The sequence below is a fragment of the Oncorhynchus keta genome, chromosome 22 (genome assembly GCF_023373465.1).
Source record: "Oncorhynchus keta strain PuntledgeMale-10-30-2019 chromosome 22, Oket_V2, whole genome shotgun sequence".
Taxonomy (NCBI): Eukaryota; Metazoa; Chordata; class Actinopteri; order Salmoniformes; family Salmonidae; genus Oncorhynchus; species Oncorhynchus keta.
Window position 1 is genome coordinate 37,799,850 of NC_068442.1, and position 27,383 is coordinate 37,827,232.

Sequence of the window (27,383 nt, forward strand, 5' to 3'; positions counted from 1 at the left end):
CATTATTTATTTGAGACTAAATTGATTTTATTGATGTATTATATGAAGTTAAAATAAAAGTGTTCATTGTTCATTCAGTATTGTTGTAATTGCCATTATTACAAATGTATATATAAAAATCGTCCGATTAATCGGTATCGGCTTTTTTTGGTCCTCCAATAATCGGTATCAGTATTGGCGTTGAAAAATCATAATCGGTCGACCTCGAGTTTCTGTACAGCACTTTGTGACATCAGCTGATGTAAGAAGGGCTTTATTAATGAATTTGATTGAATAAGGAAGTATGCAAAAGAGAGGCCTACCTGACTGTGCAAACAGACATAACATTTCATAAACCTAGTAGCTAGTAATACCAGATCAAATCACCAAATTTGGTAGATTAATTCCAATTCCAATTTCTTACATATTTGACTGATCTGACCTTGACATTCCACAGTTCCTGAAATAGTTCCACAAACAGGTGTAAGTAGCCAAGTGTGATCCCACTTCTGACACTAGTGTAATGAAATCAAATAAAATGTTACTCTTCGCATGCTTCGTAAACAACAGGTGTAGACTAACAGTGAAATGCTTTTTACAGGTTACTTATTAAAGTATGTGGATACCTGCTTGTCAAACATCTCATTATAAAATCATGGGCATTAATATGGAGTTGGTCCCCCCTTTGTGGCTATAACAGCCTCCACTCTTCTGGGAAGGTTTTCCACTTGATGTTGGAACATTGCTGCTGGAACTTTCTTTCATTCAGCCACAAGAGCATTAGTGAGGTAGGGCTCTGATGTTTGGCGATTAGGCCTGGTTCACAGGTCCTGGATGTCAGGGAGCTCTGCCCCAGTGATGTCTGCGCAGTACCCACTAGCCTCTGTAGCACCTTGCGGTCGGATGCCAAGCAGTTGCCATACCAAGCGGTGATGCAGCCAGTCAAGATGCTCCCAGTTGTGCAGCTGTAGAACTTTGAGGATCTGAGGGCCCATGCCAAACCTTTTCAGCCTCCTGAGGGGGAAGCATTGTCATTCACGACTGTGTGGGTGTGTGTGGACCATGATAGATCCTTAGTGATGTGGACATTAAGGAACTTAAAGCTGTTGACCCGCTCCACTACAGCCCTGTCAATGTGAATTGGAGCCTGCCCGGCCCTCCATTTCCTGTAGTCCACGATCAGCTCCTTTGTCTTGCTGGTTTTGAGGGAGTGGTTGTTGTCCTGGCACCAAACTGCCAGGTCTCTGACCTCCTTATGGGCTGTCTCATCACCATCGGTGATCAGGCCTACCACAGTTGTCATCAGCAAACCTAATGGTGTTGGAGTAGTGCGTGAACCAGGAGTACAGGATGGGACTATGCACACACACTTGTGGGGCCCCCGTGTTGATGGTCAGCCTGGCGGATGTGTTGTTGCCTACCCTCACCACCTGGGGGCGGCCCATCAGGAAGTCCAGGTTCCAGTTGCAGAGGTAGGTGTTCAGTCCCAGGGTCCTCAGCTTAGTGATGAGCTTGGACTATGGTGTTGAACGCTGAGATGTAGTCAATAAACAGCATTCTCACATAGGTGTTCCTCTTGTCCAGGTGACAGAGGTGCAATAGGGATTGTGTCAATCTGTGGCTTTGTTTGGGCGGTATGCCAATTGCAGTGGGTACAGGGTGTCTGAAGATGGTGTTGTGAGCCATGACCAGCCTTTCAAAGCATTTCATTGCTACAGATGTGAGTGCTACGGGGCGATAGTAATTTAGACAGGTTACCTTGGCGTTCTTGGACGCAGGAACTACGGACACAGGGACTGTAGGCATTACGGACTGGGTCAGGGAGAGGGCGGCAGGTAGCTTACTGGTTAAGATCGTTGGGCTAGTAACTGAAAGGTTGCTGGTTTGAATCCCCAAGCTGACTAAGTGAAAAGTGCCCTTGAGCAAGGTACTTAACCCAGAGTGTCTGCTAAATTAATCAAATGTATAATGTCAGTGAAGACACTTGATAGCTGGTCAGGGAGTGCGGCTTGAACTCTACTACAGTCCTAACTGCCACTCATACATTTCCACGTCCACGAAGGTTCTAGCATCAGGCAGGGCCATGACTACACCAGTGAGAGGAACCAATTATGTTCCTGCCTAGCAACAGATGTATTGGCTGTGTAGATGTGTAAGGAGTTGACCCCACCGAGTTGGAGGTTATACATATGTGCTTATGTCATCATGCTTTGTCTTTACAGTGGGCGGATAAACTTAGTTATGACACACATAAACCTAACTGCCTGTAGCTCAGGACCTGAAGCAAGGATATGCATATTCTTGATACCATTTGAAAGGAAACACTGAAGTTTGTAGAAATGTGAAATTAATGTACATATTAATAACATATTAGATATGGTAAAAGTTCATACAAAAAAAACAGGTTTTCATTTTTTTCTCCCATCATCTTTGAAATGCGAGAGAAAGGCCGTATCAAGTCTGCCAGGAGTTTTTCCAAATGTGCCGAATTGGTCAACTGATACATTTTCAAGTACATAACTATAGAGAACATACATAAAAAAATGTAAAAGTTTACACACTCCCAAGAATGTCATACATGATGGATCATTAGCCTATAAACTAACTTTCACACATCTAGATGGCCGGGCAGGGAGCCAGAGACAGCAGTGGGGTCAAATTGTAGACCCCAGTTCCTACATTTGAACATAAAAATGTATTTTTATTTTAAAAAAAACTATGCTTCATTTTATCTCTGGGACCCACAGGATGACAAATCAGAGCAAGATTACTGAATGTAAGAACATTATTTACCTTCAAAGGTGAATGTGTCAAACCAGTTGCCGTGATGAAAGTTGTTGTTGTGCACTCACCCTCCTCAAACAATAGCATGGTATTTCACTGTAATAGCTACTGTTAATTGGACACCGCAGTTAGATTAACAAGAATTTAAGCTCTCTGCCCATAAGACATGTCTATGTCCCAGAAAGTTGGCTGTTGCATGTCATTCTAGTCACAATAGCAATAACCGTCCTGGTTTAGGGACACCGATCCCGTAGAGGTTAAACAAAATTATACATTTGTTTTACTCCATTGCATTGTTTACAACAGCTTAATAAATAGTAGCCTACATTCTACAGTACATCACACAGATAACATAGATCAGACATTGAAACATACACTTAAGTAGCAAACAGATACAGTATGTATGATATGTGATTTATAACACAGTTGAGTGAATGAGAGTTCCAACATGATGTACTGCAAAGTTAATTTAATGAGTTTGGTCACACAGATGACATTGATCAAACATAGTCTTTCCCAATTGAAGCACATACTTGCGTAGCAATCAGCGATACAGTAAGTATGATATGTGATTGATAACTCTGTCAACTGAGTGAAGAGCTCCAACACAACGTGGGGTTGGTCAGTTCTCAGTTAGAAAACCCTGACATTGGGTGTTTTGATCTGAGAACAAGCCTGTGAGTTGAGTTTAGCAATACCACTGGAACTTTGTACATTGCTCAAGAGAATAATACTTGTTTGAGTCATTGCACTAAAAGTGTTTGACACAGGGCAAGGACAAGCATGCAGTTGGCACGCCCTCATGGTCCAACTTCCTTTACTAGGCATACATCTGATAGAGCCAGACACCGTTGTATTTAATTAAAACTGCTGTCCTGACATTTACAGAGCAAGACATTCTTCTCATAGTTCAATGTACCGTACATGAGTTTTCATGTTTAACTATATGAAGCAGAAAGACAACTGAATGCCATTTTCCCTTACTCCTGAATACCAGTTTTAATTGAATAAGACAGTCATTCACAATGACAAACAAAAAACACACACAGAGCAAAAGCAGTAAGAAATAAAATTTAGGAATACTTCCTCCTGATAAAATTAGCATTCAAAGAATTGATGATAAAAAAGGTTATCAATAATTAAATTAAGAAAGCGTATGTTTAAAGAGCAGGTTTTTCCCTGATTTGTGCATTCATAAATACAGTTTGTGTGTGCTGTGTTGAGGCACCATCTCGCTGCTCTCTCCTTGTACACGGCTAGAAACACCGGGTATTCTTGCCTTTGCTCCGCCCCGCTGACGACAGACAACCGCTGGTCTTGGGACGTCGTGAAGACATTACTTATTCGGATGCTGCTCAAAGAAAACAAAAAGATGGAAACAACCATTTGTGTGGTAAGGATAGTCGAGGGCAATGGGATGTTCAGTGGATGTGTTTGGGACAAAATATTCCAGTGATTATCATCACTGAACAGGTCCCATTTGTCTGGATTTGATAGAGCTACCCTACTTCGCAATAGCCAGAAATCAGTGGTTCTTGGTGCTAGGCTATCTGAGGTTAGAGACTTGTTTTCAGGGAGTATGCTATGAGCAGGCAGAGTGTAGTGTATTGTGCAGTAGTGTACATACCGCGGCGTTCAGGGCTTGTTCCAGGTCCTCAATGATGTCCTGCTCGTCCTCCAGCCCCACAGACAGACGTATCAGTGTGTCACTGATCCCTAGGGCAGCCCTATCACTCTCTGGAACAGACGCATGGGTCATTATCGCCCTGAGAGGGAAAGAAAAGGGAAATCGCTAAATATGAAAAAATGCTAATTATATTGGCACTGTTTAAACAGTTGGTTTCAAAACTTCTAAGTAATATATATATATATATATATATATATATATATATATAGAGAGAGAAATACAATATTTATTCTTGACCACTGCTGCCCCCGTGTGGCATTATTGTTCAAAAGTGAGGCAATCAAAGTACTTTATATTTCGATATTACAAGTACATTTTTGGGTCAGCTGACAACATTTTGAATCTCGATATCATAGCAATTACAATATTACGATTGTTGATGATATGTAGGAATACTTACGGATGCTCTGCCAAACTTTCATAACCGCCAAGGCTTTCGGCAAGTGCGAACAACTGAAATAAAGAACAGCACAAAATGTTATTACTGTGTCCATCTGTGATTGAATTCACAACGCATACTGTAGTAAAATACAATGATGCCTCATACTATAGAGGTGAACCATGCAGTTTCTTTTCCCACTGTTCTTTCCACCATAGTTCCGACAACTACGGTGTACGCAGCGTAACCAGACAAGTCCAGTAGAGATAGTCTTTGCATTATATTGTGAATCAGAAGTGAGCGTCTCAATTCTGTAATCACCTTGAGGCTGCTGAGGAAGGTGGTGGCATTCTCCAGTTTTCCCTTTATGTAAAAGGTGATCATCCCTGGGCAGCCTGTGCACTGTCTCTTCATCAGCTCGTGCTGGGGGTGGGAGGGTAAGCCTACAGAGTGAAGGGGGAATAAGAGGAAAACCATTCGACTGTTAAATCCTTTAACCACCGGGTGCGGTCGACTCAAGCGCAGAGAATAAGAGAGTAACTGGAGAGGCCATGTGCTGTGTTTAACTATACATGTGCTTCTACTGGCCCAGAGAATTACCAAAGTGAATGCATTGTCCAAATGTTTGTTACATCACCTATTTGCCCAGAAAGCAGGTCATGTTAAAGGAAAGGGTGGGAAACTTAGTCAGTTGTACAACAATGCATTCAACTGAAATGTGTCTTCCGCATTTAACCAAACTCCACTGAATCAGTTAAAACATGCGTGTTATGCAATATACAGAAGTACTACAGTTTGACATCCACAGAGAACCCCCCCGTCACCTGGAAAGATGACACTGTCCACCCTGGGGTCAGCTTCCAGGAACTTGGCCACCGCCAGGGCATTCTTGAAGTGCTGCCTCATGCGCAGGTGCAGGGTCTTCAGGCCACGGTTACACAGGTAGCAGTCAAAGGGGGACGGTACGGCTCCCAGGGCTTGTCAGGGTACAGTAAGGAAGAACAATGCGTTACACAACAATCAGCCCCTCAAACAAAGAATAAACAACACACAAAGCCTTCTTTATCAGTGGTTTATAATTGGTGGAAAGCCATGGCATCACGAGCATGTGTGGGTATTTGATGGACAAAAGTAAGTCACAAAAATGTAGCAACTGCTTCACAGTGAAGTTCAAGTGCTTCAATCATAGGCAAAAAAATGTGGCGGGTGTGTCAGCTTAGCATGCATAGATTTTATCCAGTTGCCATTGATCCATCTCTCACCATTCTGAAGGAACTTCAGTCGGTCATACAGGTCCTCATTATTCACAGACACCAGGCCCATTACAACATCACTGTGACCTGTCAATCAAATAAGATTTTTTTTAAACTCCCATGTAAACTGATTTTATTTGTGTGGAAATTCTCTTCAGTCAACATCAATGAACAGACAGAATGAACCTACCATTCATGTACTTAGTAGCTGAATACATGCAGATGTCTGCTCCGAGGTCCAAGGGGCGCTAAAGAGCAAGAGAAATCAAGGACACTATGAACTGGTCTGTGAAGAGGAAATGACTGGATGTGTTACGAGCGTGAAATGAAGGAACACATCCATTTTAATTCAGTTCACTAAGGTTTTCATTTCCAACGGTCCCTGGGCTGAACCAACAATCTAGTTACATAACCAACAACACATACAGGGCAGGATAAGACTTGTTACATACCTGGAAGTAGGCTGACATAAAAGTGTTGTCCACAACCACCACGGTATCCTTGTTGTGTTGGTGGACCACAGCTGCACAGGCCTGGATATCCACCACCTTCATGGTAGGGTTGGTGGGAGTCTCAAGCCATACTAACTACATGAAGATAGAAAATAAAAGAGAAACCCTTCAGAATTTCATGAACAATTTAGTTTGAGTGGAAGGTAATACAGTATACAGTGGGGCAAAAAAGCATTTAGTCAGCCACCAATTGGGCAAGTTTTCCCACTTAAAAAGATGAGGCCTGTAATTTTCATCATAGGTACACTTCAACTAAGCATGACAAAATGAGGGGAAAAAAATCCAGAAAAATCACATTGTAGGATTATTTATGAATTTATTTGCAAATTATGGTGGAAAATAAGTACAAACAAGCAAGATTTCTGGCTCTCACAGACCTGTAACTTCTTCTTTAAGAGGCTCCTCTGTCCTCCACTTGTTATCAGTATAAAAGACACCTGTCCACACCCTCAAACAGTCACACTCCAAACTCCACTATGGCCAAGACCAAAGAGCTGTCAAAGGACACCAGAAACAAAATTGTAGACCTGCACCAGGCTGGGAAGACTGAATCTGCAATAGGTAGGCAGCTTGGTTTGAAGAAATCAACTGTGGGAGCAATTATTAGGAAATGGAAGACCTACAAAACCACTGATAATCTCCCTCGATCTGGGACTCCACGCAAGATCTCACCCCGTGGGGTCAAAATGATCACAAGAACAGTGAGCAAAACTCCCAGGACCACATGGGGGAACCTAGTGAATGACCTGCAGAGAGCTGGGACCAAAGTAACAAAGCCTACCATCAGTAACACACTACGCAGCCAGGGACTTAAATCATGCAGTGCCAGATGTGTTCCCCTGCTTAAGCCAGTATATGTCCAGGCCCGTTTGAGGTTTGCTAGAGAGCATTTGGATGATCCAGAAGATTGGGAGAATGTCATGTGGTCAGATGAAACCAAAATATAACTTTTTGGTAAAAACTCAACTCGTCGTGTTTGGAGGACAAAGAATGCTGAGTTGCATCCAAAGAACACCATACCTACTGTGATGCATGGGGGTGGAAACATCATGCTTTGGGGCTGTTTTTCTGCAAAGGCACCAGGACGACTGATCCGTGTAAAGGAAAGAATGAATGAGACCATGTATCGTGAGATTTTGAGTGAAAACCTCCTTCCATCAGCAAGGGCATTGAAGATGAAACATGGCTGGGTCTTCCAGCATGACAATGATCCCAAACACACTGCCCGGGCAACGAAGGAGTGGCTTCGTAAGAAGCATTTCAAGGTCCTGGAGTGGCCTAGCCAGTCTCCAGATCTCAACCCCATAGAAAATCTTTGGAGGGAGTTGAAAGTCCGTGTTGCCCAGCAACAGCCCCAAAACATCACTGCTCTAGAGGAGATCTGCATGGAGGAATGGGCCAAAATACCAGCAACAGTGTGTGAAAACCTTGTGAAGACTTACAGAAAACTTCCTCCCGGGGAAGGACTGCCCGTTCCATGATCTCGCCATCACGGTTGACAACTCCATTGTGTCCTCCTCCCAGAGCGCTAAGAACCTTGGCGTGATCCTGGACAACACCCTGTCGTTCTCAACTAACATCAAGGCGGTGGCCCGTTCCTGTAGGTTCATGCTCTACAACATCCGCAGAGTACGACCCTGCCTCACACAGGAAGCGGCGCAGGTCCTAATCCAGGCACTTGTCATCTCCCGTCTGGATTACTGCAACTCGCTGTTGGCTGGGCTCCCTGCTTGTGCCATTAAACCCTACAACTCATCCAGAACGCCGCAGCCCGTCTGGTGTTCAACCTTCCCAAGTTCTCTCATGTCACCCCGCTCCTCCGCTCTCTCCACTGGCTTCCAGTTGAAGCTCGCATCCGCTACAAGACCATGGTGCTTGCCTACGGAGCTGTGAGGGGAACGGCACCTCAGTACCTCCAGGCTCTGATCAGGCCCTACACCCAAACAAGGGCACTGCGTTCATCCACCTCTGGCCTGCTCGCCTCACTACCACTGAGGAAGTACAGTTCCCGCTCAGCCCAGTCAAAACTGTTCGCTGCTCTGGCTCCCCAATGGTGGAACAAACTCCCTCACGACGCCAGGACAGCGGAGTCAATCACCACCTTCCGGAGACACCTGAAACCCCACCTCTTTAAGGAATACCTAGGATAGGATGAAGTAATCCTTCCCCCCCCCTTAAAAGATTTAGATGCACTATTGTAAAGTGGCTGTTCCACTGGATGTCATAAGGTGAATGCACCAATTTGTAAGTCGCTCTGGATAAGAGTGTCTGCTAAATGACTTAAATGTAAATGTAAAACATTTGACCTCTGTCATTGCCAACAAAGGGTATATAACAAAGTATTGAGGTAAACTTTTGTTATTGACCAAATACTTATTTTCCACCATAATTTGCAAATCATTTCATTAAAAATCCTACAATGTGATCTTCTGGATTTTTTTTCTCATTTTGTCTGTCATAGTTGAAGTGTACCTATGATGAAAATTACAGGCCTCTCATCTTTTTAAGTGGGAGAACTTGCACAATTGGTGGCTGACTAAATACCCTTTTGCCCCACTGTATATCAATCATATACAGTATCTAGCCTTGTAGTAGCAGGTGTCATTTGAGTTTCATAGTTTTGGCTCCTAATCAAAAAAGTACATCTATAAGATCTAGGTATTAAACTATGGCCATGCATGGACAGGAGAGAAAAGTCACCGTGAAGTTTCTCCTTGATGATGCCATGACTCATGGCAAAGCTCAGGGTGGAGCACTTGAAGAACAAAAGCGAAACGCTAGTGCTGATGCTGGATGACATCTATTCTCACACCAACAGCCTGGAAACCTGAAACCTGGATTCTTTCAAACTTGAGATTAAGGTGAAAATAAATCAATAGAATAAGGTAACTAAGCAGACTTAGAATTCCACCTACCTTTGTGTTTGGCTTAAGAACGGCCTGGAGCAACTTGATTTTGGTACAATCAGCAAAGGAGACATCCAAGCCAAATTCTGTAGCAATCTTCCGGAAGTAACGATTGGTGCCTGTAGAGAAAAAGGAATCATGTATTACCATTTCATGGTAATGGCTGTATGCATCAAACCATACTTACAAATACAGTTGAAGTCAGAAGTTTACATACACCTTAGCCAAATACATTTAAATAATCCCTGACATTTAATCCTAGTAAAACTTCCCTGTCTTAGATCAGTTAGGGTCACCACTTTATTTTAAGAATGTGAAATGTCAGAATAATAGCATAGATAATTATTTATTTCAGCTTTTATTTCTTTCATCACATTCCCAGTGGGTCAGAAGTTTACATACACTCAATTAGTATTTGGTAGCCTTGCCTTTAAATTGTTTAACTTGGGTCAAACATTTTGGGTAGCCTTCCACAAGCTTCCTACAATAAATTGGGTGAATTTTGGCCCATTCCTCCTTGCTCACACACACTTTTTCAGTTCTGCCAACAAATATTCAATAGGATTGAGGTCAGGGCTTTGTGATGGCCACTCCAAAACCTTGACTTTGTTGTCCTTAAGCCATTTTGCCACAACTTTGGGAATATGCTTGGGGTCATTGTCCATTTGGAAGACCCATTTGCGACCAAGCTTTAACTTCCTGACTGATGTCTTGAGATGTTACTTCAATATATCCACATAATTTTCCTTCCTCGTGAAGCCATCTATTTTGTGAAGTGCACCAGTCCCTCCTGCAGCAAAGCACCCCCACAACATGATGCTGCCACCCCCATGCTTCACGGTTGGGATGGTGTTCTTCAGCTTGCAAGCCTCAGCCTTTCCACTCCAAACATAACAATGGTCATTATGGCCAAACAGTTCCATTTCATCAGACATTTCTCCAAAAAGTATGATCTTTGTCCCATGTGCAGTTGCAAACTGTAGTCTGGCTTTTTTATGGCGGTTTTGGAGCAGTGGCTTCTTCCTTGCTGAGCAGCCTTTCAGGTTGTTGATATAGGACCCGTTTTACTGTGGATATAGATACTTTTGTACCCGTTTCCTCCTGTATCTTCACAAGGTCCTTTGCTGTTGTTCTGGGATTGAGTTGCACTTTTCGCACCAAAGTACTTTCATCTCTAGGAGACAGAACGCGTCTCCTTCCCGAGCGGCATGACGGCTGCGTGGTCCCATGATGTTTATACTTGCATACTATTGTTTGTACAGATGAACGTGGTACCTTCAGGCATTTGGAAATTGCTCCCAAGGATGAACCAGACTTGTGGAGGTCTACAAAAAAAAAGTTTCTCTGAAGTCTTGGCTGATTTATTTAGATTTTCTCATGATGTCAAGCAAAGAGGCACTGAGTTTGAAGGTAGGCCTTGAAATACATGCATATGTAGACCTTCAATTGACACAAATTCTGTCAATTAGCCTATCAGAAGCTTCTAAAGACATTACATCATTCTCTGGAATTTTCCAAGCTGTTTAAAGGCGCAGTCAACTGAGTGTATGTAAACTTCTGACCCACCGGAATTGTGATACAGTGAATTATAAGTGAAATAATCTGTCTGTAAACAATTGTTGGAAAAATTACTTGTGTCACGCACAAAGTAGATGTCCTAACCAACTTGCCAAAACTATAGTTTGTTAACAAGAAATGTGTAGAGTGGTTGAAAAACAAGTTAATGACTCAAACCTAAGTGTATGTAAACTTCCGACTTCAACTGCATGTGTGTACTCTTTCACTGGCAACATTTGTCTACCTTTTGGTAATTCTCCAGACTCTTTTACAGACACTTTGGGCCAAGTCTTACCTCCATATACATCACTCATGCAGACAACGCCATCTCCAGCTTTCAGCATGTGAGTGATGGTCATAGTCGCAGCCAGCCCGGAAGCAAGAGCAAAACCTGCAGAAAATTCCCGGTTAAGAATACATTCTCTTCAAGTTGTAAACAGGAGTCTCGTTAAATGTATAGCGGTATTTTCTACCTGTAAGCTATAGGCCTACATTTTCTAACCTGTTATATTTTATTAGATACAAATTCATGGAGGTAGGTGTCAGACATGAACACTTACAATACTTTGCTCCATCCAAAGCAGCAACAGCTTTTTCCAGACAGTTTCTAGTAGGGTTTCCACTCCGACTGTACTCAAAACCCTGATGAAGACAACATTCCACATTCAGAGAGCCCACATTTACCACATCTTTCATAAATAAACAGATGCTGATACTGCTGATCATCTGGCTATTAATCATTCGTTAAATGTAATGCCAATCGTTAACACTTTCAGTATTCATCAACAAAGGTAATTTCCCATAACTGTAAGACATTGTGCAACCAACAGTCTGACTTGTGAATAAGTGCAAAATGAGCCAAGCTCGTTCTGGGCAGGAAAAGATGCTACAAAAGACAGTACATTGCTACTACAGTATGTCATACAAAATAATATTTAATTAACCCTGAAAATTCGTTTAACCTGACCGGTTCAGTATACCGTCCAGACCGGTATGATACCCCATGCTGAACGAACGCCTCTCGATACCAGACACCTAGGTTATTGCTGGCCTTGGCTACTGTTAAACTAGCCCTATATATATATATATATATATATATGTCGTACGGGGTCCTATATAGGGTTACTGCTAGACATGAACTATCTAGATACAGTACATAGGGGAAAAAATCTTGCTGGATATACAATGATTATAGCTACTATCATTTCAGGTCATAATAAACATTCAAAACATTTCAGATTTGTCCCGCAGGTAACTCCTACTACAGTTCCCCTACGGTCTTAACGTAAGCCAAATTGTATACATTAGGTAACTTACAGCATGATCTCCAGGTCCATACTGCTTGAACGTGGTGGACAGAGAAATAGGTGGTACCACCGCCATAGATTTCCATTGCTCAGGTTCCTGACCAACGTGGATCGCCTCTGTTGCAAAAGATTTGAACTGCACTCGGAACCCGGCAGGCAAGTCGTTCTGTTGGTGTTTTGAAGCCATGATACAAATCAAGTCCGGTTACATGAGAGTAATTTACAGGATGTGTATGTTTCACCGTTGAATAATCTAAATGGAAACTGAACTGTGAATAAGCAGCGACTTGTAATAAATACCCTTATATTGTCTAACCCAATCACAGCCTCTCTATAAGGGGAGGATACCACCGATTGGTGTTTCAAAAGGGGAGTCCCGTACCACGTCACCCGTATTTGCACGTGGCTTATTTGATTTTGTTGCTGGCAGGATTTTTTATTAATTTTTGTATTAACACATATCAACAAACAAGAGGAATAGTCACATGTTAACAAGCATACAAACTATTTACATTGCCAGGAATCCTAAACAAACAAATCATATTCATTAATAATACAAGTTTTAATTGTCTTTTTGTTTTTAATTAAAGTGGTGCCATATTGTTTAAACTAATTTATAAAGTGAAAAAAGTTAGGTTTTGAATTAGACCATTTGCATTTGTGAATATGAAATTTACCTAGTATTATTAGCAGTTGAATTAAATATACTACATCTGTGTCTATGTCAGAATTTCTGAAATAAATCATTATATCAAAACCATTAAATAGTACAACCGGACCTATTTTTTTGTAACAAAATTCTGTATGTCAATTCAAAATATTCTACTATAAATACAGGCAAAAAACAAATGCAAAATGGTCTCCTTCTCCATTCCACAGAAATAACAGTTATATTCAAAATTCAGCTTGAATCTTTCCAAAGCATGTTTCACGGGATAAATTATATGTAACATTTTTAATTAAACTTCCTTTACTTTGTTACTGATACAATATTTGTTTGCAATTTTCCATGCTTTCCCCCATTGTATATCACCATAGATATTTGACCAAAAGAATCTTGTGAGGGAATTGTAGTAACAAACAATATTCATAATCTGTTTATTACTGCATTTATCTTTGATGTTAATATTGACAATGAATATATTTTAATGTAAATCTGTTACTTACATCAACCACAGAGGAATTTAAAAAGAGATACAACCCCCCTTAAAATCGCATCAAAAACAATTGCATATTCTTTCAGGGTTATTGGAATTGTAAACTTTTCAAGAAATTCCCAATATGAGAGTAGATATCCATCCTTATTCAGTAACTGACCAACCAAAATAATTTTCTTTTCAAACCAGTTATGAAAAAAAAAGACTAATTTTTAAATCGTATATCTTTGTTGTTCCATAAAAAGTATCTGTGAGGGGTAAAATTGTAACCTTATCTTTAATTGGGATACCATAAACTTCCTGTAAAACACAATCCTTGAGTGGAATTTTTAATTTTTTATATTTTTTATTTTATCTTTATTTAACTCGGCAAGTCAGTTAAGAACAAATTCTTATTTTCAATAACGGCCTAGAAAAAGTTTGTTAACTGCCTGTTCAGGGGCAGAATAACAGATTTGTACCTTGTCAGCTCAGGGGTTTGAACTTGCAACCTTCCGGTTACTAGTCCAACGCTCTAACCACTAAGCTACCCTGCCGACTGAGTTATTGATATTATTTTTCAAACCTTCGAAGTCTTCAATACAGGAAACTGCTTTAGAAACCTCATTCCTATCTCTTAAAAATATGGTGGTATTGTAAGGATTTAGGATTAATGCATTTTAAACCCGCTACCATATTACTTAAGATTGAATTGTTTGAACAACAGCTGCTTTGTCTTTATCTGTGTGTGTGACAAGAACGGAGTAACATGGTGTGACTTGCATGTTGCAAAGCGGTGTACTGTTTGCTACATTTGCCTTGCCTGTCTGTGTGTGTGACAATATTGAGCACATGGTGTGACTTGCTGCATGTTACAAAGTTGTGGTAATCAGGTATAGGGAGGGGTGGTCATCACAAGGTTTAACTGAGATGGAAAAATACTGAACAACACAATAGCAGGAACTGAGCAAATTTTTACAACTAGGGTGTGATACCAGAACAGTGAGAATCTATACATGGACAGAGGGTGGACTCCAAGAAGCGCCAAGAGACTAGGACTAGTCTGAGCGCCTGCGATAGGCTGAGCAAGTCTAAACCACGCTCAGCCTCTACTGTGATAGGCCAAGAGATGGGTTGGAACTATGTCTATCACAGTATAAGAACAACTGTTTACGTACATCCTGTCAGTTCTCTGCTTGCCCTGCGTGGTGATACAGTGAACCCATATATACGAAAATTGCATTTACCATTTATTGCTCACTTAATAAAAAGCAGGCATAGAATAAAATCTGTGAATCCTGATACCGGATTCGAAAGACACAGCCTCTAACAGTATCATCAGCCAGTTGACATAGTTTAAATTCCTTGCCAAGTGCTGAAACACCTTGAAAATTCCCTTTCTTGATATGAAGAGCCATAATTTGAGTAACCAATAAAAATAAAAATGGACTAATTGGGAAGCCCTGCCTAATGTCACGGCCAATATCAAATCTTTGGGATGTCCCATGAGCTCATTTTACAGAGCTAGTACAATCACCATATAAAGTTTGGACTGCTTTAAAAAAAAAAAGTCACCAAACCCCCAAAAACGTATTGCTTTGAACATAAACTCATGTTCTACAGTGTCAAAAGCTTTATAAAAATCAACAAACATAAGACAACTATCATGAAGGATGAGGTCATTATAGTCAATCATATCTAAGATCAACCTGATGTTATTACTAATGTGTCGACCATGCATAAAACCAGATTGTTCTTCATCAATTATATGATGAAAGCCTTGTTTCAACCTCTTAGCAAATACAAGGGCAAATCATTTCCCATCATTAATCAACAGGCTAATGGGTCTCCAGTTGTCTATATAAAGAGTATCCTTATTAGATTTGGGAATCAAAGTAATTACACCTTTCTTTAAGGAAGCCTCCCCTTTTTCTATTGATTCTTGAAACATAGCAAGAATAAAAGGAATCAATTTATCATTGAATGCTTTATAAAACTCGCTTATTAAACCATAATTTCCAGGGGACCTATTGTCCTTAAGGCTTTTAATAGTCTTTTATCTCAATTTCTGATAACTCATCATCACAAAAATCCCTGAAATCATTATCTATCTTCTTAGCAATGTTTGCTACATTGTCTAAGAAAAGATCCATATTGGAAGTTGGCTGGGCTGATGTATACAGATTCTGATAAAACTGGGCAGCATGCTGAGAGATTTATTTTAGATTTTCATTGGGAGTATTATTAATTTAATTAATCCGAGCCCTTTTTTTCTAAATTAAAGAAATATTTTGTATTAGTTTCTCCCTCTTCGTCTTGATCTTACAAACACTCCCCGGGCCTTTTCCTCGTAGATACAGTCTAACTGCATTTGCAATGATTATAGCTCCAGTAATTCCTGATTAGTTAGTTCAATTGTTTTAGTATCATCCATTATTTCCTTTATGATGTCATGTTATTTTTCTTGGCATGAGCAATTTCTTTCCCCATTGAAATAGCCAAAAGCCTTATATCAAATTTCATTAGCTCCCAGTAACTTCCAAACGTATTCATAACACAGGCACAATTCCAGTATATCAATAATTCCTGGTACTTACATTTACATTACATTTAAGTCATTTAGCAGACGCTCTTATCCAGAGCGACTTACAAATTGGTGCATTCACCTTATGACATCCAGTGGAACAGCCACTTTACAATAGTGCATCTACATCTTTTAAGGGGGGGAGGATTACTTTATCCTATCCTAGGTATTCCTTAAAGAGATGGGGTTTCAGGTGTCTCCGGAAGGTGGTGATTGACTCCGCTGTCCTGGCGTCGTGAGGGTGTTTGTTCCACCATTGGGGGGCCAGAGCAGCGAACAGTTTTGACTGGGCTGAGCGGGAACTGTACATCCTCAGTGGTAGGGAGGCGAGCAGGCCAGAGGTGGATGAACGCAGTGCCCTTGTTTGGGTGTAGGGCCTGATCAGAGCCTGGAGGTACTGAGGTGCCGTTCCCCTCACAGCTCCGTAGGCAAGCACCATGGTCTTGTAGCGGATGCGAGCTTCAACTGGAAGCCAGTGGAGAGAGCGGAGGAGCGGGGTGACGTGAGAGAACTTGGGAAGGTTGAACACCAGACGGGCTGCGGCGTTCTGGATGAGTTGTAGGGGTTTAATGGCACAGGCAGGGAGCCCAGCCAACAGCGAGTTGCAGTAATCCAGACGGGAGATGACAAGTGCCTGGATTAGGACCTGCGCCGCTTCCTGTGTGAGGCAGGGTCGTACTCTGCGGATGTTGTAGAGCATGAACCTACAGGAACAGGCCACCGCCTTGATGTTAGTTGAGAACGACAGGGTGTTGTCCAGGATCACGCCAAGGTTCTTAGCGCTCTGGGAAGAGGACACAATGGAGTTGTCAACCGTGATGGCGAGATCATGGAACGGGCAGTCCTTCCCCGGGAGGAAGAGCAGCTCCGTCTTGCCGAGGTTCAGCTTGAGGTGGTGATCCGTCATCCACACTGATATGTCTGCCAGACATGCAGAGATGCGATTCGCCACCTGGTCATCAGAAGGGGGAAAGGAGAAGATTAATTGTGTGTCGTCTGCATAGCAATGATAGGAGAGACCATGTGAGGTTATGACAGAGCCAAGTGGCTTGGTGTATAGCGAGAATAGGAGAGGGCCTAGAACAGAGCCCTGGGGGACACCAGTGGTGAGAGCGCGTGGTGAGGAGACAGATTCTCGCCACGCCACCTGGTAGGAGCGACCTGTCAGGTAGGACGCAATCCAAGCGTGGGTCGCGCCGGAGATGCCCAACTCGGAGAGGGTGGAGAGGAGGATCTGATGGTTCACAGTATCGAAGGCAGCCGATAGGTCTAGAAGGATGAGAGCAGAGGAGAGAGAGTTAGCTTTAGCAGTGCGGAGCGCCTCCGTGATACAGAGAAGAGCAGTCTCAGTTGAATGACTAGTCTTGAAACCTGACTGATTTGGATCAAGAAGGTCATTCTGAGAGAGATAGCGGGAGAGCTGGCCAAGGACAGCACGTTCAAGAGTTTTGGAGAGAAAAGAAAGAAGGGATACTGGTCTGTAGTTGTTGACATCGGAGGGATCGAGTGTAGGTTTTTTCAGAAGGGGTGCAACTCTCGCTCTCTTGAAGACGGAAGGGACGTAGCCAGCGGTCAGGGATGAGTTGATGAGCGAGGTGAGGTAAGGGAGAAGGTCTCCGGAAATGGTCTGGAGAAGAGAGGAGGGGATAGGGTCAAGCGGGCAGGTTGTTGGGCGGCCGGCCGTCACAAGACGCGAGATTTCATCTGGAGAGAGAGGGGAGAAAGAGGTCAGAGCACAGGGTAGGGCAGTGTGAGCAGAACCAGCGGTGTCGTTTGACTTAGCAAACGAGGATCGGATGTCGTCGACCTTCTTTTCAAAATGGTTGACGAAGTCATCTGCAGAGAGGGAGGAGGGGGGGGGGGGGGGGGGAGGAGGATTCAGGAGGGAGGAGAAGGTGGCAAAGAGCTTCCTAGGGTTAGAGGCAGATGCTTGGAATTTAGAGTGGTAGAAAGTGGCTTTAGCAGCAGACACAGAGGAGGAAAATGTAGAGAGGAGGGAGTGAAAGGATGCCAGGTCCGCAGGGAGGCGAGTTTTCCTCCATTTCCGCTCGAATTCCTTCTTAAATACTTAATTCTCTAGTAAAGTTTTGTTCATTTTCCAGTAACCTTTACTAACTTTTTGTTGTTGACAAACCATGCATATTTATCAATATTGAGATCCCTTTGTGGTCTGTTAAAATCAATGGTTCAATCGAGACTGTATCAACCTTGTCAGCCATATCTTCAGATATCAGTCAGAAATCAATACGGGATTGTATAGATACATCTTTGGTCCTCCATGTAAACATAATCTTTTCTGGGTTCTTATGTCTCCAAATATCTAGAACACCTTAGACATATATTCCTTATCTCACAAACATAACTGCTATCCTTAGGAGGCCATCTATCTAGACTATCATGTAATACTGTATTAAAATCTCCACCCCATATTAATTTGGCCAATGGAAATTTAGACATAATTTTACTTATTTTCCTCTCAATGTCTAAATAAAATACAGTTACTTGACTTGTTATTGGAAGCATTTACAACAATGAATTGAAAGGATTTACAACAATGAATTGAACGTGGTTGACATCTACCAATAGTATAATCCAACTCCCTGTATTATCTGCTTCAAGACTCAATATTGACTCAATATATGACCCTTAAAGTTGCCTTTAAAAATAACGACATCTGCTGACCGATTAGTACCAAATATCATTCCCCATTGACACTTCCAAAACGCAGTATCTGTGGAACAGGCATGAGTTTCTTGAATTAAATAAAAGTCGGCACTCTTACCCTTACACTTACCCTTACAATACAAAAATAAAGATTTCCTTTTCAAAATATTACGGATTCCCCTGGCATTAATAGAAAAAACAGAAATGGACATTTACTATCACAGTGACTATATGAAGAATATTCAACTTGTATACGTTCACATGAATCGGGTTACAGTCCTTTGCACCACTCAAGTGGTTGACCTACATTATATTTATATATATTTTTATACAATTGCAAATAACATTGTACCATAGATTGGTAAAAACGAATAGCCATCAAGCGAACATTGAGTGTCATTGCGAATTTCCCTGCCATAAAGAAAATAGATATAAACTCAGTCCTGCACAACTCACTTGATAAGTCCAGCTGTCAACAAGCTAGGCATCAGCGTGAATTTCCCTTCCATTATCAAAAGCCTTAGCTCCCGCAAAGTATGCACTTTTCCCTCCCTTCCTTGCTCTCTCAATCATCGGCCACAGACGATTCCGAGCTTCTTTGTCAAATGCTGTCAGATCCTCCTTGAACCCCAGGTTGTTATTCTTTAAATAGTCATTTTTCTTTGCACTTTTCCATGTCATATCCCTCGCTGTCCTGGAGATGAATCTCATGATCACTGGTCGTGGTGGCTGGTTGTTTTCCCCATCTCTCAGCCTACCCAGGCGGTGCACTACATCCAGAGATCCTGCAACATTTCACTCCTCCGAGACTATTGCCCTGCAAAATGTCCTTCACTCTTGCTTTGATGTTCTCGTCAGATTTTTCTGCTATTCCATAAATTCGAAGATTCCATCTCCGACTATACCGGTCATTCTCATTTACCTTTGACTCCATTTCAGTGAGTTTCTTCTCCTGCTTTGCAACCTGAATTTTCAATGTTCCGTTCTGCTGCTTCAGAGTTATTACTTACTCAGCATTGAAATCAATCGATTTCTTCAGGTTAACAATAGTGATAAGTGTTCTTTTTCATCAAATTCATGATGTCATCTGCGTTCTCTTTGATTTTAGCCGTGAGGATGCGGACGATGTTGTCCTGTAGCTGGCTCATTGATGGTTCACTTCTCAGCTTCTTTGGAAATTGCTCCTTGATTGGGGTATTCGGGTATGAGTCGCATTCACCCCCTTTTTTACACTGCAAGCATACGATTGAGTTTCAACAATGTCTCTTTTCTCCTTGGAAGTTTCAACATCCATTATCTCAGCAACAGTTTGGTCATGTCCTGATTGTAATGCCACTAGCTATGAAGACGTTAGCAGGCTAACTTAACGCTGAAACTTTTCGATAGCTAGCTTTTTCTTTAGAAATTGTCAACATATATTTCAATGGTTTGATTTAATGACAAAATTATTCAAAATAGCTGCATTGTATGGTTCGATATATATATAAAAAATGCAACTGCAGTCTAAAACTATAAGCTTTGTGGGAAAACCCAAAAATTGTTCCTCAACTTGAAATGTTACACCCTCTCATGTCGCCATCTTGAGCGCCCCAGCTGGCAGGATTTTCTCTCGCCACGCCAACATTACGTACAATGTAGTTTGTTCATAGTTTGAACATGGTCTAAAATTTATACCACCAGTTGTGTGTATTGAAGACAGTTGTGTGTATTGAAGACAGTTGTGTGTATTGAAGACAGTTGTGTGTATTGAAGACAGTTGTGTGTATTGAAGACAGTTGTGTGTATTTTATCCACATACATATTTTCAGTTGAATGTAAAACACGAGAAACAGAAACAGGAGAGTTATTATAACACATTTGTATGTTTGTCTTAGTACATAAAAAGCAAAATATTGCAAAAAAAATAACAACAATGACACTCCCATTGATGCTATGAGGGAGAGTCGAGATGTTGCTGTGATAAAAATAAACGTTTCTCTATCACACAACTATTTCCACTCCTGTGACACAGGGGGAGACAGTGTGCTATGTTGTTCAGTCCCTGTGTTAGTCAAGACAGTTTGACTATAAAAAGTAACATTTCGAAATGTGTAGATCCACAGTCCTTCTAGTATCTGTGCCATTGTAGAGTCTGTGACAGCATGGGCAGCGCTATTGAGGCAATCTCCATTTTGAAGTAGCCCTTAATGTTTGTCACAGTTATTTTGTTGTTGAATGGTAAAGAAGGCAATCTATCCAAGTAAGCATAGACAGGTTCTAATTGATATTGATTGAAAATCAAACAAAAAGGCAAAGAAATTGGTTAAAAGGATTAAAATAGCTAATGAATCCAAAGGTAAATCCACAACAGAAAACCAATATAAGCAGTATTAAGATTTGAAATCTGTATCTCTAGGTGTCTTCCAAGCAGGTATCTATCACCTTTTCTAATTAGCCCATTCATAGACGCTAACTACCTTTAGCTCTATTCATGAAGGTATCTTCTAACCAGGGCATAGCCAGAATAGATCCTAAACCTACACTTGCTTACAGCTACACTGGGATAGGATAGGCTTCCACATGTGTTTGAGCACGCTAGATGGCTAAATAGCACAGGGGGTCACCTCTGACTTCCATTTGTCTTCTTTAAACAAGTGCTGTAACATGGAGATATGGCCGTGTCGGAACCCTAACCCTATAAAGGCATGCAGTAATTTAACCTTTTAATTTGTTATTCTTGTTCTTGCTAATAAGAAAAATATGTTCCTTAGGTTTCCAAAACCGTACTGCAAGGCATGTTATTGTTCAGACCGAACTACTACACAAGAAGATTGAAATACTGCTAGTTATTTAGCAGTTATTCAGTTTTGTCAGTGTAACAGTTGGGATAATGGGACAATTCTGAGTACAATGCCTATTGAGGTACATTTTCTGAGCCATATCTCCTGCAGGCGCTGTAGTTTCTTAATCTAAACAGGAAGTCTGTCTGACCTCAGTGCAGCTGTAAACAAGTGTGGAGTCGTAATCTATTCTGGCTTGCCGGGGGAGTTTTGTTAAGAGTTTGTTTAATTCAGAGGGTGAATGGGCAAGACAAAATAGTAAGGTGAGTTTTAATGGTATATGGTAGTAAGTGCCAGGCGCACAGCAATGCTGTTTGGTTTTTCATTCTCAACAGTTTCCCGTATGTATAAAGAACGGTCCACCACCCAATGGACATTCAGCCAATTTGACACAACTGTGGGAAGCATTGAAGTCAACATGGGCCCACATCCCTGGGGAACACTTTTGACACCTTTCTTTCTACACCATAATGTTTTGTACACTCGGTGTATTTTATATCTGCATCAGAAAGGAAAGTTGATTGACTGACCATGAAGGGTAAGCAAATCTATAAACTCTTGATCTGTTCTATGATGACACAATGAGATATGACAAATCGACTCAATCCAAGTGTTGTAGCTATTTACTTTATGAATAATGCTAGAATTTGACTTGTAGTACAACTTGAGAACTTATTGTAATGACCTGACTAGATCATAAATGAACAATTGTCCAGACAGAGGCTTGAGTTTGCGAATTGACGGTTTATTAAACCAACTTTACACAGGCTACTGTTTGGGCCGTAGCACACGCCAAATAGATGACAGATAACCCACAAGCCAATTGTGACCTTCTCTTGTGAAGCCCAGACGTAAGAGAGAGAGAACAAAGGCTGAACCTGGTCTTAACTTCCAATGCTCCACCCCCCTGCCCAAACCCCCTCCACGCCACTCCGCCAACCACCAGGATGCCCGGCATCAGAACATTCCAGGCATTCCCGGGATTGGCAGATAGCAGGTTGATTGACATGTCGGACCCCGCTAACACCGGGTACTGGTCAGTACAACACAACCACCTCCTAGCCTAACACATAACACACAGCTATCTGTGCAGGTCGCTACATTATTGTAGCCTAAATGAGCATACGAGTAGCCAATCAGTTAACCCACTGTTCCCTGGGCACCGAATACTTGGATGTCGATTATGGCAGCCTCCACACCTCTCTGATTTAGAGTGGTTGGGCTAAATGCAGAAGACACATTTCAGTTGAATGCATTCAGTTGTAACACTGACGAGGTACCCCCATTTCCTTTACCATGTAATTAGTAATTGTAACATCATTGATTGTAGGCGTGTACATTAGTAGCCAATCCCTTTAATGAGAAGTAACATTGTAGCTATTGGGTTGTAATATCCCCTAATGTCACACCAGAGAATGTAACAACCAATCATGTATATTAACCTAACACCCCCTGGTAATGTAGCTGAGGAACAATCAACTCCGTTTTCTTAAATAGAGGCGGAGTTGACTTTTGATAACTATTCGCGTGATATGCTTGCAACAAGATTGAGTCACCATCAGTCGATAATTGTAAAAATGAATATGTTTACATAGTATGTCCAAAGCCGCGACGTTTCAATTTGAGCAACACAAAATAGGAACAAGTCGGTGGTTGTATTCGATAAAAGTATTTATTAAAAGTATGAATTCAGCACCCCATGGAAGGACCGCGGTTGTACAGGACAAACATATGTACACATTTTTTTTTAGAATAGCATTTGTTAGAATATATATATATTTTTACAAGTATTGACTAATGGTGACTCAATGTTGTTGTTAGCAAATCACGTGACCAGTTATCGAAACTCAACTCCGCCCGAGATACGCCTCGATGGAGAACGGTGTGGAGCATAGTTGAGCGTTCCTCAACTACATATATATACTGTAACCTTTGCAAACTCTCGCGATACTACTGGCGGAAGATGGCAGATGACTCTTCCGTACTAGTCAAATGATGCACTCTGTAGGAGCCGCTAATGTAGGGACAGTTTCGGTTATGAGAAAAGGGGACATAGTTGTAGTTACTGCGGAGTATTTGTTACCCTTTTTAAATTGCATTCTTCTTTCCTTTTATTCGTTGAATAATATAGGATTTTCATGTTGTGCAATTTACAGATTTTGGGTGATCTAGACTACCACTGGCATTTTTGCCAGCGAAATACATATATTTGCACAGAGGGTCATCGTCAACGGCACCCTCTCCTCCGCTGTCAATTGTTTAGAAAATGACAGGAGAAAAGATCCGCTCCCTTCGCAAGGATCATAAACCGAGCAAAGAAGAGGATTTACTGGAACCGGACGAAGAGGCTGCAACTGGGACATTTACTTCAACTAAGACAAATAAGGGCAAAGCAAGTAAAATCTTTAATCACAAATTGGTTAAATCTCCATCGGCACAGCAGCAACATCAGAATCATCAATCGCAGATAAATGCAAACACTAACACATTGTCAACCGCCGACGTTATCGAGGATAACAACAAAAACCCTGTAATCAGAACCGGCGAAGGCTTTCCAGTCCATGAATGTGTATTCAAAGGGGATGTCCGAAGCTTATCCTCGCTCATTCGAACTCAGAATATTGCTCAGAAAGATCTCCATGGTAAGCATCGTATGGCTCCCTATCTATGTTCCAAACTAGCCTATTTGACCCAGGCAATACCGGTACCGTGGGCATTTATCGTTTCATCTTATTTTCAGCTGACTAAATTATACATTTAAACACGCTTTGTAGACGAGCTTATGTGTCTTCCAAGCTTGGTTTTCATAATTTATTTTTGGGGTGGTTGACATTGCTCTACCATTTCCCTCAGGCCAACACCTTGGGATGACCATTTTCCAAATGCCCAACGCTGCAGGGCAAGGCCTACCCAGCTCAGCTCGTAGTTGTTCTTATTGGAAGTTGTTCTTAAGGAATGGATAGGTGAGGACAACAACAACCTATACAATGATCGAAAAAAAGCATCCATTAATGAGATTGGTCATACTTCAGGGAAGCTGTCAATCTCACGCCGGTTCAAAGACTAACAGAAATCTGACCCAGGCACACCTAATGCAAATCAAACAGCAATATCTGAATTTGACTGATATCACATGCTAGCTAGGCTAAATTAGTGTCGTGTTTTTATTTAGGCTATGGAAGATATGGGAATTCCTCTAGTGCTGATATTCAATGTGGCCTACTGTGGTAGTGTCAGTATGGTGAGTCTGTTGATTATGTTTTGGACCATATCCATTTGAGCATGACCAGGAACTTGATCAGTCTCCACTGTTTACTTACAGCACATTTTAGGTGATGCAGGCTGCAATAGGGCTGGTTCTACATCCCCTTGTGCATGGCAAGGCTATCCCAGTTCAAGTGGACTGGTCCATGTTGACCTCCCATACTGCATTGTTTCACATTGTTTATTAAAGGTGTATAAGGTTTATTATTAAGATTATTTAAGATTATTATTCCAGAATCTCTAAACCAACCTGAAGTTATGCGGCGTCTGAAAATAAGCAGACTGAGACTGAGGTATCTGCCAGTCTTGGACACTCCCCTTTCTCATCTGAGAACCTCAGCTGGGCCGAGGCCCTCTATGAAGTTTGTCACATCAGGGCTACTGGGAGGCCTGTTATACTCTAGATGCCTGCCATGTGGCCACCCTGTCTACTGGAATAAGCTATGGGGATGGGTTTTTAGCTTTCTCCGTAGGATTCTATTGTATATTTACAATATTTACTATTGTAAAGTGACTATTCTACTGGATGTCACAAGGTGAATGCACCAATTTGTAAGTCGCTCTGGATAAGAGCGTCTGCTAAATGACTTAAATGTAAATGTAATGTAATGATTCTACTTGTGCATATTCAGACCTTTGCTCATGCTGTCAGTGTTTGTGGCTTTTCTTCATTAGTTTACTACAGAAGGGTACTTTTTGTCTGTACATGTTAATTTCTTTGATGTAGGCTATGTGGGGACCTTTAAGTGTACAGTATTATAATATTATAATACTGTAAACTGCCTTTTTTAAAACAGGTGCAATTTGTGCCTGTCTACACTATATTCTCTATTCTCTGAGACTGACCACACACACACACATACATACACTATCCTTCTTCTTAATGATTAAGGTTGCATTTAAACAGGCAGCCCAATTCTGATCTTTAATATAATTGGTCTTTTGACCAGTCACATCAGATCTTTTCAAATCCGTTCTTATTCAGAGCTGATCTGATTGATCAAAAGACTAATTAGTGAAAAAAATATCAGAATTTGTCTGGCTGTGTAAATGCAGCCTTAGTGGATTACTGCTTTACCAAATACAGCAGTTTTTCCAAGGTTCAATTACATATTGGTTAGGCTAAGTAAATAATGGGCATGGGAATTGATATGATATTTTGAGTGTCTGTTTGCAGGCCTATCTGTAACACACAGTCTAAACTGGTGGAGAATTGCTCATAATAATGGCCGGAACAGAGCTCATGGAATGGCATCGAACACCTCGAAACCATGTTTGATCTATTTGATACTATTCCACTGATTCCGCTCCAGTCATTACCACAAGGCTGTTCTCCCCAATTAAGGTGCCACCAACCTCCTGTGGTCTAAACTGTATTTTCTTTGTCCTCTTCAGGAAACACACCCCTACACCTCGCTGTCATGATGGGTCACAAAGGTGAGTAGTGCACAGGTTCCATTAGGGTGTTTGTGTATGGTGAGTGTCTGTTGTCTGGCATGAAGGCCTAGGTTTCTGACGTGTGTGTTTGTCTGGTCCTGAATCCCTTTGTGGAGGGTAAAGTGCTATAGACGTTTGCCACCAATCGCAGATCTCAGAGTCAAACCACAAAAGGCAGGATGCTCATGCATTTCTAAACAGGAGCTTATGTATTTATAACTGACCAAAATAGGTTTGCACTGGCAACCCCTTTTTAATGGACTTTCCTTCAGACTAAAACCTCTAAAGTGGACTCTGTGCTAGAACGGACTGTCTCGACAATAGTGAAGATTGCATAATTTCTATTGAATCTAAGGCTGCACAAAAGAGGCTATGCATTGCTCATTATCTATGATTGAGATGGATACATGTTGGACAGTTGGCCCACACATACCCTGACAGATGGAACTTGGCAGTGAGGATGATTAGCAGTACGAATGACTAGAGATTTTTCTTTCCTAAATTTAATCTGCTATGACTGCTATGCATCCTTGCAGATCATTAATGTCAGTGATCATCTCTCTGGATCAAGGAAGATAAAGGGATTTTGTTCGAAGTTCTATTGTACAAAGCTAGCTAATCTCATCCCAGAATTATCCAGGCAGAGACCATATCCTAGCTCATTAGTTTTTGGTTGTTGCATATTACTGAATTTACATTTTACGTTTTGTTTATGTATTTTCACAGTGGGATAATGTATAGCCTTTGAGGACAAAGTAGAGCGATCACGACTGCTATTAAAGTTTTGTAGAACACTTCAGTACGTTGGTCTTTTTGTGCTGTGTTAAGTTGTATTGGCTTTACTAGAAACATGCTTCTGCGTAAAATATTCATGCAATGCCCCTTTTGTGACTAGATGCCTACATTTAATTTCACTGGGAGACTACAGTACATGCTATTAAAAGATTTATGCTTTTTTTAAGGGGCTTTCAGTGAACTATCCAGGCGTATGTTCCTTGTGTGCCGTTCACTGCTTGTATGTCAGATGTAAACACAACTGAATTGAAACTACATGGAAATCTTATTTCCACTACATATAGGTACTGTTTATCACTATTTTGCTTGCTACCCAACTG

The 27,383-nt window shown here is 41.4% G+C and overlaps 2 protein-coding genes across 3 annotated transcripts in view; one reads left to right on the top strand and one right to left on the bottom strand.

Moving 5' to 3' along the window:
- Positions 1 to 3,217: 3,217 nt before the first annotated feature.
- On the bottom strand, positions 3,218 to 12,664 carry LOC118401425 (cystathionine gamma-lyase-like). Its single transcript, XM_035798913.2, has 12 exons — positions 12,375 to 12,664; positions 11,618 to 11,699; positions 11,353 to 11,448; positions 9,510 to 9,619; positions 6,535 to 6,669; positions 6,273 to 6,330; positions 6,092 to 6,169; positions 5,654 to 5,806; positions 5,151 to 5,272; positions 4,851 to 4,903; positions 4,391 to 4,529; positions 3,218 to 4,114 (listed from the first exon to the last, which is right to left on the bottom strand). The coding sequence occupies exons 1-12, from the start codon at positions 12,549 to 12,551 to the stop codon at positions 4,100 to 4,102; spliced, it is 1,218 nt and encodes a 405-aa protein (XP_035654806.1). The 5' UTR covers positions 12,552 to 12,664; the 3' UTR covers positions 3,218 to 4,099.
- A 9,146-nt stretch (positions 12,665 to 21,810) lies between these two features.
- Positions 21,811 to 27,383, top strand: part of LOC118401426 (ankyrin repeat domain-containing protein 13C) — a 59,568-nt gene continuing 53,995 nt past the window's right edge. Inside the window, exons 1-2 of one of the 2 annotated variants that reach the window (XM_052475147.1) lie at positions 21,811 to 21,830; positions 26,227 to 26,268. In XM_052475147.1, coding sequence (XP_052331107.1) covers positions 26,253 to 26,268 — 16 coding nt within the window. In that variant the 5' untranslated portion in view covers positions 21,811 to 21,830; positions 26,227 to 26,252. Of the gene's footprint in view, positions 21,831 to 23,523; positions 24,210 to 26,226; positions 26,269 to 27,383 lie in introns of those variants that run through there. The other variant, XM_035798914.2, reaches the window with a different exon arrangement.

Bases quoted from the DNA above. Each gene is read 5' to 3' on its own strand.
- LOC118401425 (XM_035798913.2), bottom strand. From the start codon at position 12,551: ATGGCTTCAAAACACCAACAGAACGACTTGCCTGCCGGGTTCCGAGTG. The intron at 5,807-6,091 runs GTGAGAGATGGA...TACCCTGACAAG, and splicing joins ACTGAAGTTCCTTCAGAATG to CCCTGGGAGCCGTACCGTCC. The intron at 4,904-5,150 runs GTGATTACAGAA...TCTTTATTTCAG, and splicing joins CCTTCCTCAGCAGCCTCAAG to TTGTTCGCACTTGCCGAAAG.